Raw genomic sequence first — 15,135 nt, forward strand, 5'->3', positions numbered from 1 at the left:
AAGTGGTACTTCAAAACTTGACCTTTATGGACAGAGACCACACATCACTTCCTCCTGAGTGCACAGCTCATGTCGAGTTAGGGAACAGACAAGATGAAGCGGAAAGGCAGGCCCAGCACCCAGCCCGAACCCAGAGCTCCTCAGGACAGGCACCGCCAGCCCCAGGGCCCGTGGGGGCGGGAGATGAGTCTCAGCACAGCCTGCAGGGAAGACCTGCTCTCCGTCACTCACTCTGCTGGGAATGCCTGCTCTCGCCGCTCGGTCTAGGCCAGCCACGGCGGCTTTGTTGGAGATGACGACCACGATGCGGGCGGCGCTGCCTGGCTCCCGGGTGCTGTCTATGAGAGCCTGGAGGTTCGATCCTGCAGAAGTGGGAGGAAACACAAGGAAGCTCACACCCCTTACAGACAGAGGTTCCACTTAAAAATGGTACTTTTTCAAGTACAGCTTCTATTAAGTTTTATTTCGTATGAGGTGCAGGTGGACAGTGTAGTGTCAGACAATCACAGACTTCGCAAAGCGGTCCTTGCTGGTAAGTCGGGCAGCCACCTGGCCCCTCGCAGTTATCACGGCTTCACCGACTCCGTTCCCTGGGCTGACTTGGCGCCCCCGTAACTGCTCTGCAGCTGCCTGCCTGTGCTTCTCAGGCCCTCCACCTCTCTCGCCAGCCCCCAACATTCCGGTATGTGCCATTTGGGAACCAGCTTAGGCCCAAGAGACCCCCACAGAAGATGACACCACCCTGGGTGCCGATGTACCCAGACTCGTCAGTCACGTGACTTCCGCTGGCACTGGGGTTACACTCCCCTTGTCCAGACGAGGAAACAGGCTCACAGAGGGAGAGCGACCTGCCAGAAGCAGGCGTCTGTTCCTCCTCCCAGAACAACATGTTTGCAATAACTGGCACACGTGTGCCAGGAGTCATGTCCCTCAGACGAGAATGGCTCTGACTTCCGTTGGATCTATAGTAATGGATGTGCCCTGTGTCTTCCTACAAAACAAGTACTCGATTCCTTGTCATTGGGCAAATGTGCAACGCACGCCAGCTCCCGAGAGCTACGTGTAGGCCGTTGTGAGCGTGGCTTGGGGGGCAGGGCTCTTGAACAGGAACCCCTGAACTTTAAAGAAAGGAACTCCTTTTTTGCCCTCTAACTGATCATGGAGGCTGTTTCGGGCTACGTCTGCCCGCCTGCAATTCCCGGCTGACTCAGATGAGGACGAATGGGAGTCACTCAGCTGGAAGCTGGGCGGTTTCCTGCGTGGGCTACTTGTGGGCTTGTGGGGACCCGTCTCCGCTCTGTGAACCCCACCTGGGAATTCAGGGCTGTAGCTGTCCCAGCCTGCTGGGTCTGTGCCAACAGGAAAGGGCTAAGGTGGGGTGACCAGGAGGAGAGGAAGCACGGGGAAATACGTGTGCACTTCACGTGGAGGGAAAGACTCAGAGTGGCAGGCTTGTGGGGTGTGCAGCCTTCATAAACTGACCAAAGCCTGGGGAAACTAGTAACTCTTCCTGCTGTATCTTCATTATAGAGGCTTCCTGAACTTGCCAGATGGACACAGCCTGTGCGCCCTCCTCCGAAGTCGGGGCGGGACTCGTCTCTGCTTCAGGCCCACTGCACAGAGCAGTGAGGACCTAGCCCTCTTGTGGACTGGGAGGTCATTGTATTTCTACCACGGCACCCAGAGTTAGGCCTCCCATACCGTCCAAAACATTCCTTCCACTCCTCAACATTTTCCCCCCAACTCAGAATCCATGAAATTTATAGATGCTACATATTTTTTCGGGCATTTCGCTCTAAGAAAGAACTATCAGCCCTGGCTGGCGTAGCTCAGTGGATTAAGCCTGGGCTATGAACCAAAGTGTTGCTGGTTGGATTCCAGGTCAGGGCACATGCCTGGGTTGCGGGGCCAGGTCCCCAGTGAAGGACGTGTGAAAGACAACCACACATTGATGTTTCTCTCCTTTTCTTTCTCCCTCCCTTCCCCTCTCTCTAAAGAGAAATAAATAGTATCTTTAAAAAATAGAAAGATCATTCAGCCTTGGCTGGTGTGCCTCAGTGGATTAAATGCTGGCCTGTGAACCAAAGGGTTGCCAGTTGGATTCCTAGTCAGAGCACATGCCTGAGTTGCAGGCCAAGTACCTACTTAGGGGCACACAATAGGCAACCGCACACTGATGTTTCTTTCCTTCTCCTTCCCTCCCCCTCTCTCTAGAAATAAATAAAATCTTCAAAATAAAACAATCAGCATAATGAGCATTTAAGATATGAGGACAATATCCTCTCGTGTCAATTTATGTAAAAGGATATGACTATTTTTGCATAATGAACGAAACGTTATGTTTTTCATGAGGAAACAGTACGTAGTGCAATGTTTGATCTCTTTTCAGTTCCCGACGGCAAACCAAGGCAAGCCGCGGCTTTGCCTCCCTGAGCAACGTAACGGGGGCTGAAATGAGAAGAGGAACAGCCCACTAAGGCCCCCACCACAGGTTCTTTGCTTACCAGCAGTGTGGACCCAAGTCCACTGAAATCTTAAAGGGGACTTGAAAGGCAGTTACACTTCTGGGAATGTATCTTACAGAAATAACCAGATATGCACTTAATGTAAATTAGCAGAACATTCACAGCAACGTTAGTTACAATAGTGGGGGAAAAAGTCACGTTAAATCCATCTCGGAGAGTACGATACTCTTATCACTTGTTACTATTCTATCCACAGGAATTAAACATAAATTGCGTATTCTTTTTATTATTAACAATTAAAAAACCCTCTACTACTGTAAGATTTTAACTACAAGAGAAGTTGCAGCCTCCAGTCTCCGTGTTTTTCCCTAGTTTCTCCTCCTTTAGGGACCCCCTCCCTTGCCCTCCGGAATCAGGTCAAAGGCACGGGAACAGTGGGGCGTCTGAGGACGTCTGAGGTGCAGGAAGACACCCCTCAGGGCCCCACTGCACTCTGCCGAGTGTCCTCGCCATCTGCAGGGTTGCTGTGGGGGTGGGGTAAGGTTGGGGGGGTGCATTTCCACGGCGCCGTGGAAAAGAGGAAGCCGCATCTCACCTGTTCCAGAAATTAAGACAGCCACTCTGGCCTGTTTTGGTCGGGCGGAGAAGGGACTGTTTGCTGTGCCATTCTTCAGCACCGATCCGTCCACATGCATGGCTTCCACCAGGTGCCTGACCCTCACACGGGGATGGCCTTCGTTTCAAATGCACCCAGTGAAAAAGTAAGGGACAATCGTGAGTGAACAGTGATGGCAGAAAGGAAAGTACTTTATGAAACTTTAGAATATTGTATTTTATTCTGAAAATAAGATACGCAAGGTCAAAAACAATAGGTCTGTACTACTTAACACTACTCATTCATAAAAACTTCCTTCAGGTGAACGTATTACCTACCTAACTAAAAGCCACAGCGCACGCGTGTACCCAGGCCTTTGGTGGATACACTACCGCCTGCCATGGGCCTGCCTCTCCTCCCCAAATCTCCCACCTGTCATGCTGGTGTGAACTCTTGGCCTGAAGGGTAGGTACGTGACCCAAGCAAGGCCACTGAAATATCTGATACAGGACGTTGAGAAAGAGAGGGCCTGCTTCCTCATTGCAACATGAGCTGAGGGATGTGGGCTCAAGACATTTTTCCCGTATTTGGAGAGCGTGCCTGAAAATGTAACCTACACAATGAAGGGATGAAAGGCAGATATGACAAAATCGACAAGCCCTGACATCCCTGTTAGCTAGTGGGTGGGTTTTCTGCCACCTGGCCAATCTCTAGAACTTCCAGCAGGGTCCCTGAGCTTGTGAGGGTGCTTGTTCACTCCTCCTTGACCTGAGCTGGACCACAAAACAGAGCCCGAGACCAGACTTTAGGGGAGTGGCCCAGGGAACCACAGCGAGAATCTGGAAGTTCAGGACAGGAGAGCTGACACCCAAGTGTGCTATTCAACGGGTTGCCAGCATGGGCACCTGGGACCCCATGGCCCTGGGACCCTCCAAGGAGGCAGGCAGACTGTGCCCCACAGCTGCTCCCGTCTGCGGTCCCCGCAGTGGGCATTTACTCCCGAGCTCTCACCCCTGGTCTAGGCTCACCCTGGGGCGTGGTGAGGAGCTGCGTGCGCCCATGGTGTGGCTGCTGACCTGTACGGCTGTGCCACAGCAACGGCTGGACAAAAGGTGCACAGCCAGCGTGTGTGGCAGCACAGTTACAATTAGGCTGATGCAGGGAAGAGCAATCAAGTAAGCAGCCATTACCTTCAGGGCAGGCCACCACCCTGCCAATCACCCAGGCTTCCTCCTGGCGCTGCTGAATGTCCCTCAGAACCTGCGCTGCCAGGTCCGCTGGTACCACCAGGGCAGCGCCAACCCCGCAGTTAAATGTCCTGGCCATCTCTTCCTCCGAGAGGTGTCCCTGCTGCTGCAACCACGAGAAGACCGTGGGGATCCTCCAGGCGCGGGCATCTGCAAACGGGCAGAGTCGTCCGATTCACCTGCTGTCTCACATTGAGTGGAAAGGTGTGCACGCACTCCACCAGCCCTGCCGCTTCACGCAGGGTGACACCACAGATGGCCCCGCAAACATGGGCACCGCAGATACCGAGAATGCTTCTGTCCCACACTTGGCCAGTATTCGCCAGTGAGTGAGGCCTTGTGCTGCATTGACTATCTAGATTCTTAGAAACCCCCCAATGGATTACATGAGCTAACAGCTGAATTCCAGTAAACGCTGCTGTACTACCTTTTGCAAGTGGATAGTTGGGTCTTGGTAACGACCAGAATGCACTGTAAGTGCGATGGGAAACTAGGTGGCTTATATGCAGATTGAAAGGAAACGCATACACTGTTAAAATCATGCTATATAAGAGGTTTAAAATCAAATACCCTATCCCTCTACATTTATTTTTTAAGGATTTATTTTTTATTTTCATTTTTACTTTATTTATTTATTTATTTATTTATCTTTAGAGGGGAAGGAGAGAGGTAGAGAAACATCAATGTATGGTTGCCTTTCATGCGTCCCCTGCTGGGAGTTGGCCTGCAGGGAACCCGCCTGCAACCCAGGCATGTACCCTGACTGGGAATCGAACCGCAATCCTCTGGTTCGCAGGCCTGTGCTCAATCCACTGAGCTATTCCAGCCAGGGCTTGATTTTTACTTTTTTAGAAATCTTATTTATTTAATTTTTTTTTAATTTATTCATTTTAGTGAAAGGGAAAGACAAGGAAATAACAAGTGTGTAGTTGTCTCTCACACACCCCATATTGGGGACCTGGCCCGCAACCCAGGCATGTGCCCTGACTGGGAATTGAACCGGTAACCCTTTGGTTTGTAGCCCACGTTCAATCCCCTGAGCTACACCAGACAGGGCTCATTTATTTATCTAAAAAAATTTAGGCTTACATCTGTTTTAAGAATATATTCTCGGGCCTGGCTGGTGTAGCTCAGTGGATTGAGTAGATTTGTGAACCAAAGGGTCACCGGTTAGACTCCCAGTCAGGGCACATGCCTGGGTTATGGGCCAGGTCCCCAGTGGGGGTCACATGAGAGTCAACCACACAATGACATTTCTCTCCCTCTCTTTATCTCTCCCCTTCCCTCTCGCTAAGACTAAATAAATAAAGTCTTAAAAAAAGATATATTCTCTAGTATCACGAATAATACAACAAAGACATCTTCAGAATCTATAGTTATGGTATTCAATTTACAAAAACTATACTGAATTCAATTCTTTCATTACGGTGCTCCTAAGACAAGGGAGCCCCTGTGAACTCAGCTTTTTATCATACAATGAGGTTGACTGTCCAGCCCCTTAGTGGTGTATCTGCAGGGCAATTCGTTTTAATGCTCTAGAGGTGACACGGTCTCTAAGAGGCACCCTGACTCCGCTCCCTACCAGATTTAGTTCCACTCCTACTAGCGGGGAAATGTCTATCCCCAAGTTGAGCTCAGCCCTGCCTGGTGTGGCTCAGTGGATTGAGTGCGGGCCTGCAAACCGCAGGGTTGTCAGTTTGACTCCCAGTCAGGGCACAGGCCTGGGTTGTGGGGGTGACCTCCTAGTAAGGGGTGAGTGAGAGGCAACCACACATTGATGTTTCTCTCCCTCCCTTCACCTCTCTAAAAATAGATAAATAAAATCTTTAAAACAAAACAAAAATTGAGCTCAACAGACTTAGCTATTATAATGTTCACGCTTCTATCAACAGTCAAAAGTCAACAGTGACCTAAAACCAAACAGTGGCATGTCCATAAAAGATGGGATCCTCTTAATCAAAAATGACACAATGAGAGGTAGATGCTGATTACACAGTAAATGGAGGATAAGGAGCAGATTACCCAGCTATGACATTTCCACAAGTATTTACAAAGTACTTATTTATAAAGAGACAGATAGGCTAAGAGCCTAGTTTCTACAAACAATCAAGTAAGTCATGAATAAGCCATGTTGTAGCTTTAATACAGAGAATTCCTTAGATCTGATGTCAAAGTACAATTCCTGGAAGAAACCTCAGAGGCAGGTTCCTTTTCTCCGGGACACAGACGCTGTGTAACTCAGAACACAGCGGCCTTCAGGGATATGGCTCTGTCGACTCGGAGTGTCCTGACGTGACAAGCCCTATAGAGCGATTTATATTAATTTCCTTCAACCAACCAGCTTCCCGAGCAGCCCTCTCCAGGTACTGCCTCGGTATCCCTGCCATCCATCACACCCCTAATAATCTGTGTGCGCGGGGGAGTACGCACCGTCGCCAAGCTGCTTTCTGACCTAACTCTGAAATGCACTGGCCAGGTTGTGGTCCTCACTGTGCTGCACCCGACACTGTTGACCAGCGTCATCTTCAGACCCTTGCTGGGAGCCGGGGATACTCGTACATGGCTCACTCCACTTCTCTTCTTTGTCAGTAATTCTACTTGTGCCAAGGTGGGCAGAACATGGGGCACAATCTTCTAGTCCCTCTACTCTCTTGGCATTGGCTGTACCTATCTGCTTGTGAGTACCCAACTTACTTTTTTTTTTAAAGATTTTATTTATTTATTTACCTTTAGAGGGGAAGGGGAGAGGGAGAGAAACATCAATGTATGGTTGCCTTTTGTGTGTCCCCTGCTGGGAGTTGGCCTGCAGGGAACCAGCCTGCAACCCAGGCATGTGCCCTGACTGAGAATGGAACCTCGATCCTCTGGTTCGCAGGCCTGTGCTCAATTCACTGAGCTACACCAGCCAGGGCTCAACTTACTTTTTTAAACATTTTATTTATTCACCTTTAGAGGGGAAGGGAGGGAGAGAGGGAGAGAAACATCAATGTGTGGTTGCCTCTTGTGCATTCCTGCTGGGAACTGGCCTGCAACCCAGGCATGTGCCCAGACTGGGAACTGAACCATCATGATCACGTGGTTTGTAGGCCCGCGCTCAATCCACTGAGCCACACCAGCCAGGGCCCAACTCACTTTTACTCTCAGCTTCTGCTTAGACTCTCTGCAATGCACACACTGAAGACTTAAACGCTGGACTCCAGTTCCTGCTGTGTTAGGGAGGTTGCCGCCCACTCACCTGCTTAACTAGAAACCTGGGACTTCTTTTTCTTTCTAAGCACAAAGCAACTCCCAGCTCTTCCTCCCTCCCCGCGCCTCGGTCCGGCTCTTCTCCATCCCCCACCAAGAGCTATTTGGGAGCCACCTCTGCCCTTTCTGCATGTTCCTGATTCCAACTCAATAGACTCGAGATCCCCAGCCCCTGGAGGATCTTACAGCACTTCACCTCATGTAAGTCCAGCCCCTCAGAGGATTTTATGCCTCACGGACAAGGCTAATCGGGCAAAGAGAGGCAGAGGGGAGTCCTCCCATTTCTTTCCCAGGAAACCCCAATGATAAGAGTTTTCCCGGTGTGATCACACGTGCACCAGCTTCCCAACACAAGTCCCCCCCCGGGATTTTAGCAAGCTTACCTAGGTCGACCCCAAGCTTCTGCGGGAGGACTCGGGGGATGTTTTCCAGCAATCCCCCACCAGTAATGTGGGCAACGGCCTTGACGTGTCCTGAGCGTAAGATGGGCAACAGCGACTGGCTATAGATTTTGGTTGGAGTTAGAAGCAAGTCTCCTGTACATTGGAGAGAGAAGACAAAAACTTAGCCTATGAATGCAAAAGCAAGCATGTAAAAACAACAAAACTGAAAGAGAGAATGAGTGTGACCCTCACAGACACAGCCGTTCCACAATACTGTTCAAACGAGACCACGGGGTCATGTTATTCCTTGTACTCTAATAAGAGACGAGCCCCACCAGGTGGTTGTGGAGACACTTCCAAGCAGGAGACTGAGACAAAAGTGCGTTTACCTAAGGTCTGGTTGCCACAGCCGTCAGGCGCCGGAGAGGAGTACCGCAGGGAAGACTTCGCCACGACTTTCCTTACAAGGCTAAATCCGTTGCTGTGAAGACCGGATGAAGCCACCCCAAGCACAACATCGCCCTCCTCGACCCTCTCCAGGCGGGGGAGCTGCTGGTCCCGCTCCATGGCGCCGACGGCAAAACCGGCCAGGTCGTATTCTCCAGGAGGGTACATGTCCGGCATTTCTGCTGTCTCACCCCCTGGCAGGACATCAAACGAGAACAAAGAAGTCCTGATATTTGTATACTATCTTGGAGGTGTACAATTAACCCCAGATTCCACAAACCCCTACATTAGTCAGGTACTTCCACAAGGGGGAAGTCACACCTGTATTTAAGCAATGTTTCCATAAACCTTGGGCATGTTTTATGTCCTGTGGGAAAATAAACTGCAGGTTCACAGCCCCAAAGCCCTGCCTGCCTCAGCTGCAGGGTCCCCGCAGCTGACCCCGCCCTGTCTGCGTGTGAGGCCACTGAGAAAGACAGGGCGGGGATGGGGCCGGAGCCGGGGAGATGGAGAAGGCCCGGTGGGCAGCAGGCCTGTGGGCCTGGGCAACAGCCCCAAGGAGGGCCTTCGGGACACCAGGTCTGAGTTGTTCTTCTGGTAGTGTGATCTGTGTTTTATGGGCCTCCTCTTGTGATCCACAGCCTCCCTCATTAGCTGTGCTGGTCACATTTACACACAGGGCTACAGGCACAGCGCGAAGGCCATAGAATACAGCCATACCGAGGAGTGCACAGCTGGCTTGCATACACGCTTTAGCAATTCCAGCCACGACAGCTTCCACGGTCCCGAGGTCGAGTTTCCCACAGGAAAAATAATCGAGGAAGAAGAGGGGCTCTGCTCCTTGTGCCAGAATGTCATTCACACACATAGCAACCAAGTCCTGGCCAATGGTATCGTGTTTGTTGCACTGCTGGGCAATCTAGAGAAAGACAGAAACATCCACACGAGGTTAAGTTCCAGATCATACCTTGTCGATTTGGCAGTGGAGACTAACAAATACTATCAGCTTTCAGCTGGCTGCTCTGCACACCTAAACACAAAAGAACACTAACTCTGATAAGCTACTCGGTCCAAATGTGGCCCCTTTTACCCCCTACGCAACCCTGCCATCCAGATATACCATATTTTGCAGTGTATAATGCGCATCCCCCCAAACTTTTGAGGGAAAAATACAGATGCGCATTATACATGGATAGTGCTAATTTCGTATTCATATAAGTGGTTTTGATTCTTTTATTTATGCTTATGTGTTAAAAGTATAACTCCAGAAAGCAGTAACAATATCTGTATTCAAAATAATACCCTGGAATATGGTAATCAGTTTAGTTTCTAAATGTAAATTTTAAAAAACTGAATTAAAAATTTTTTTCCTGCCCTGGCTGGTGTGGCTCAGTGGATTGAGTGTGGGCCTGCGAATAAAAGGATCGTGGTTCGATTCCCAGTCAGGGCACATGCCTGGGTTGCAGGCCAGTCCCCAGCAGGGGATGTATGAGAGGCAACCATACATGGATATTTCTCTCCCTCTCTCCTTCCCTTCCCTTCTAAAGATAAATAAATAAAATATTTACAAAAAACTTTTTTCCCTGAAAGTTTGGGCCAAAACATGGGTGCACATTATACATGGCAAAAACACGGTAGCTTCAACAATACTGTCTTTAGAAACATGTAGCTATTTTAGTCATTATAAGGTTATTTGGTATGGTTTCCTTCAGTGCTTGTATGTCAAAAGCGGAAAAGATGCACTTGACATGCAATAAATTCCCTGTCCTCCACAAGAGGACTTTGTTCACAACGACGTCTGGTTACCTTCAGTTTTGTTCCAACGCCATCTGTCCCACAGGCCAGCAGCGGGTCTTTGAAACCGGCTGCTCGCAAATCACAAAGACCAGCGAAACCTCCAAGATCAACATCACAGCCTGTGGGAGAGGGAATTAATTACCCAAAGCATTTTTACAGGTCAGGTAAACATGAACAAGCAGAACCCTCCTTCACGGTGCCTTTCCTGAGAATGGAAGAGGACCACACACTTACAGCACTGCTCGAGAAAGCAATTAAATATTAAAGGGGCAGATGTAGCCTTTCGAGTTTAACATCATAAATAAGAAATGCTTTTCTCAATAATAGAGACAGGAAAGGAAAGGAAAAGACTGTGGGTCTGCCTGACTTACTGGGTAGGACTTACAGAGCCTGGCAGTAATTTGGAACACCTGCTGTGAACTACAAAGCCCAAATCAATCCACAGTGTTTGTCCAAGTTAATGAACTAGCAAGGGACAGGATCTGACTTACCTGGTCTGGAGGTGGCTTTGGCTAAAGGTTTAATGTTCTTGACCAGCATATTTCCAGCTGCAATATCTACCCCAGACTCCTTGTAAGTCAGGCCCCTAAAGAATTAAAAAAACAGAACTAAACCTAGGACATCACCTAAATGCCAAAGAATTTTAATTTTAAAATATTATTTAAAGCAGAAGACGTCCCATGATTTCCACTAGGCCCTGAATGTGCCGGGTCCCCTCCACACTGACTTCGAAGACCCTGGAAATGGACATGTTTGAATGGCCAAGTTGATGGGCTGTATCATCACTACGGGGGCCGATGTCTCTACCTAACTCTTCCTAAGTGCTTCTCACAGGTAGCTTCGCACACCGACATTTTGCCATAACCTTTCTCTGTTCAGTTTCAGAACGGGAAGGAAAGGAGTGTTGAAACTAAGTCAAAAAGGTAAAAATCAGGATTCTAGGAACTCTACAAAACCTGTTAAGTTTTATTAAAAACAGGGCACTAGGGTATAAATATACTTGGTTCTACCAGTTTAAAACACCTTCACCTTTAATGTAAAGAACTGAGACTACTAATATTGTGGTCCTTTGAAATAGATCATTTCATTGGAATCTGGTCATTTTAAAATGCAAAAATAAAACTTTAGCATGTTCTTATTTCTTTAAAAAAAAAAGCCAGTATTTAAACTTTGAAAATTTGCCTATTGGTAGCAGTATAGCTTGAATCAAGTTGCTAAACATATCCTATTTTGTCCTAAACTTACTCATTTCTCACAGACGAACTCAACAAAGAACAGTAACTGATATACAGCTAAGAAAGCAAAACACTCACACTTACAATGAAAAGTTTATTGATTTCTACAAAAAAAAAGTTCTACATGTCAACAAATGAACCAACAGGGGTGAAAAGCCCACTTCAGTGTTGGGAATAAAGGCGGCGACAGAGACGACAGCCAACTGTACAGAAATACCAAATCAAATTGCAAAAGTGGATGACCAGTATTTTCACCTTAAACTCTTTGACAAAACTAGGAATTGTTAGTTAACAGTAATTTAAATATACAATTACTCAAGGAATAAAAATCCTTTCCCCTATTTTGCTGACAACATGCAAATGACTGTATACATTTAAAGTGTACAATGTAAATCAAATCCTTAATATCACTATAATTTTACTAAACTTTTCAAATGGAAGGAGCTACTGTGAAGTTTTTTCCATTTCATTTAAATATTATTCCAAGTTGTTCTGAGTCGCACTAAATGCAAATTGAACCCGGACCGGCCTGCGGGGTGGGTACAGACTGGCTTGACACAGGGCCGCAGGACGCCCTGCCGGTCGCACAGCTGCACTGTCCTCACCACGGGAGGAATTTACCTGGGCCGCTGGAGGAACGCTATGGCCCCGTGGCCTATGTCCTTCCGGTAAACAGCGCCCTCGAACTTGAGAGCAGCCAGGCCTTTCCTGGCTTCTTCAAGGGCCCAGATGAGGTTTTCCCGGATGGCAGTCACTGCAAGGACTCTCCCTCCGTTAGTTACCACCTTGCCGTCTTTCAGGGCGGTGCCTGCGTGGAACACCTGCAGCCCCAAAGCCTGGGCCTCAGCAAACCCTGCAAGATGGCGCACTGGACTTAGTATTCACAATTACAATATTCTACAATATTCTGCACTGGTGCACCGGTTGGTAATTTCCTGAAGTTTTTTTTTTTTTAAATAGAATCTTTATTTCACTTTAGTGAACCTTCACAGGAATCCTATCAGGAAGGAATTAATGCAAACACTGTCTCCTAAGGACAGTCTGTTCCCTCCAGGGTGACAGTGAAATCCCCAAAACCCTGTGCTGCCGCAAATGTCACACAAGAACTACTGTTTCAAGAAGGGGAAAAAAAGCTAAGGCCTGAAAAGTTTGAGATTTAAAAGTAGAAAGTTGTTTTTACCCAAGTTAAAAACTTTTAAAAAGAGTATTAAAAAAATGGTATGAAACCTAAATTGATCACAGCTACCCAAGTAACAGTGCTTTCTTCTTTCTTTCTTAAGTGACCAACAGAATCATTGCAATGCATGTATTCTTAATCTTTCCCCCAATAACACAATTGTAGTTTTAAAACAAATTTGATTTAAATTAGGTTTTAAATGCAGTCTTAAGAACCCTAGCTTCATTTTCTTTTGAATTATTTTAAAAACTCTTGTATATAATTTTATGCTTAAAATATTATTAGGCTGCATTTTCTAAATTCTAAAATGACAAACATGGGCAGTTTATCCAAAGATCTCTCTTAATTTTTAAAAAGAAAACTATTCTTAAACCCCCAGTTTGTCCTTTACTGTCCCCATTTCTCTTTCAGCATCGTATTTGGTAATCTGTTAACCCATGCCTTCCCTAAGTGCTTTTGTAATACAGGAGCATTCAGCCATAGTTCCCCAAAATCCTGCTGGTATTGATAATACCCAATATTGCTGTGTCAGAAATAAACATTATACTTGCCACCTTAATCTTAGGGGAACTTCACCAATACAAGGGATCTCGATTCTATCCCTTCTCTTTTTAGGCTCATGGAAAAAAAGCCATCGCTTCCTGACTGCCCATCTGCCACGCGTGGGATTCACAGAGCAATGGGCTTCTCATCGGGGTGAGACAGGAAGTGGGGTGTCTGAGTCTGACACATGCAGAGGCCCCAGGGAGGCCTGCCCCTTGGGCTGTGGCACTGGAACTTACTGGGCATTTTATTTTATTTAAAAAATTTATCTTTAGAGGGGAAGGAAAGGAGGGAGGGAGAGAAATACCAATGTATGGTTGCCTCTCGTGATTCCCCTGCTGGGAGCTGGCCTGCAACCCAGGCATGTGCCCTGACTGGGAATCAAACTGCAATTCTCTGGTTCACAGGCCCGTGCTCAATCCACTGAGCTACACCAGCCAGGGCTGCTATTGATTTTAGAGACAGAGGAAGGGAGGGAGAGGGAAAATGAGAGAATCATTGATGTGAGAGCAACACTGATCAACTGCTTCTTGTCTATACCCCAACTAGGGGACCAAACCTGCAATCTAGGCATATGCCCTGACTAGGAATCGAACCAGCGACCCTTCCGTTTACAGGATGATGCTCCAACCCACTGAGCCACACTGGCCAGGGCTGGATGGCAGTTTTTTGATTATAGCAATTTTGGATATCTGAACACTCATATCCAACAAGCAAGATGAGAAGCCCTGAAAGATTTTTGTGGAGAACCCCTGAAAGATTTCTGATGGCCTCACACCCTTAGGAAGAGCAGAGCAAATCTGAAAAAAAAAACAAAAAACCAAAGAACAAAAAAACAAAAGGAAAAGAAAAGCAGAGCAGCATGGGTGGGAGGCCTCCTGTGGCACTGGTTGCTCGTCACACTGAAATCAACCTCTCGTTCCCATCATTCACCTGTTATCTCCATGCCCTTGGCGTAGTCTCCTGGATAACCCTGACTGGCCATGACAACAGCTAGAGCCGCACGGTTTTCAAGCCAAACAGGCAGAGAGGCGCAGAGCAGGCCATCTAGGGTAGACTGAATCACTTCATAAAGATCGCTTTTCAGAAGTGGGAGGATTACCTGGAAAGACATAATCAGCATGGCAATTGAGAGGACTTGTAGCTCTTAGGCATTTTATTCATTGGTGAACCAGCGAAACCTGCACATACAGTGGGGACCCAGGGACAGCGTGGGAGCTGGGGTTCCAACCCCTGCAGTTAAAAACCACATGCAACTTATGACTCCCCCCAAACTGAACTATAGTCGTCGATGCCATCTGCAGGATACTGGTTCCAGTGGGATGCAGATTCCAAAATCCGTAGGTGCTCAGGTCCTTTATGTAAAACACCGAAGGTCAATGTAACCAGTCAGTCTTCCACACCCTGAATTCCCTACCATGGACTGAAAACAATGTTTTTGATCTGAAGTTGGTTGAATCTACAAATTCAAAATCCAAGAATGGAAAGGGTTGGTGGCACATTTATTTTTAAAACTCTGCACGTAAGTGGACCCACACAGTTCAAACCCATGTTGCTCTGGGTCAACTGTGTTTCTCAAAGGTAATTATTTCAAGGCTCATAAATATTGAGATTGAAACAACACACATCTTCCCTGGCTGGTGTAGCTCAGTGGATTGAGCCTGGGCTGCGAACCAAAGGGTTGCTGGTTTGATATCCACTCAGGGCACATGCCTGGGTTGTGGGCCAGGTCCCCAGTAGGGTGTGTGTGAGAAGCAACCGCACATTGATGTTTCTCTCCCTCTTTCTCCTGTCTAAAAATAAGTAAGATCTTAAAAACAAAACAAAACCCCCCCAACACACATCTTCTACAAAGCAATACTTTAGTTTTCTTAAATTATTACTCACTTGGCACTCTGGATCACCAAAACGGCAATTAAACTCCAGAACCTTTGGGCCATCCTTGGTCAGCATTATACCAGCATACAGAACGCCTTCATTAAAAAGGAAAAAAGACATGT

General features: G+C 47.5%; 1 protein-coding gene across 1 annotated transcript in view; it reads right to left on the bottom strand.

Moving 5' to 3' along the window:
• Positions 1-15,135, bottom strand: part of GART (phosphoribosylglycinamide formyltransferase, phosphoribosylglycinamide synthetase, phosphoribosylaminoimidazole synthetase) — a 30,486-nt gene that overhangs the window by 2,844 nt on the left and 12,507 nt on the right. Inside the window, exons 9-19 of the mRNA XM_037040576.1 lie at positions 15,023-15,114; positions 14,069-14,237; positions 12,037-12,268; positions 10,672-10,766; positions 10,190-10,299; positions 9,104-9,302; positions 8,326-8,577; positions 7,937-8,089; positions 4,251-4,457; positions 3,061-3,198; positions 232-362 (exon numbers count right to left, since the gene is read on the bottom strand). Of these exons, the coding sequence (XP_036896471.1) occupies positions 232-362; positions 3,061-3,198; positions 4,251-4,457; positions 7,937-8,089; positions 8,326-8,577; positions 9,104-9,302; positions 10,190-10,299; positions 10,672-10,766; positions 12,037-12,268; positions 14,069-14,237; positions 15,023-15,114 (1,778 nt within the window). The remainder of the gene's footprint in view (positions 1-231; positions 363-3,060; positions 3,199-4,250; positions 4,458-7,936; positions 8,090-8,325; positions 8,578-9,103; positions 9,303-10,189; positions 10,300-10,671; positions 10,767-12,036; positions 12,269-14,068; positions 14,238-15,022; positions 15,115-15,135) is intronic.

Source organism: Sturnira hondurensis, unplaced genomic scaffold (assembly GCF_014824575.4).
Source record: "Sturnira hondurensis isolate 20B ecotype Veracruz unplaced genomic scaffold, ASM1482457v3 Scaffold0002640, whole genome shotgun sequence".
Taxonomy (NCBI): domain Eukaryota; kingdom Metazoa; phylum Chordata; class Mammalia; order Chiroptera; family Phyllostomidae; genus Sturnira; species Sturnira hondurensis.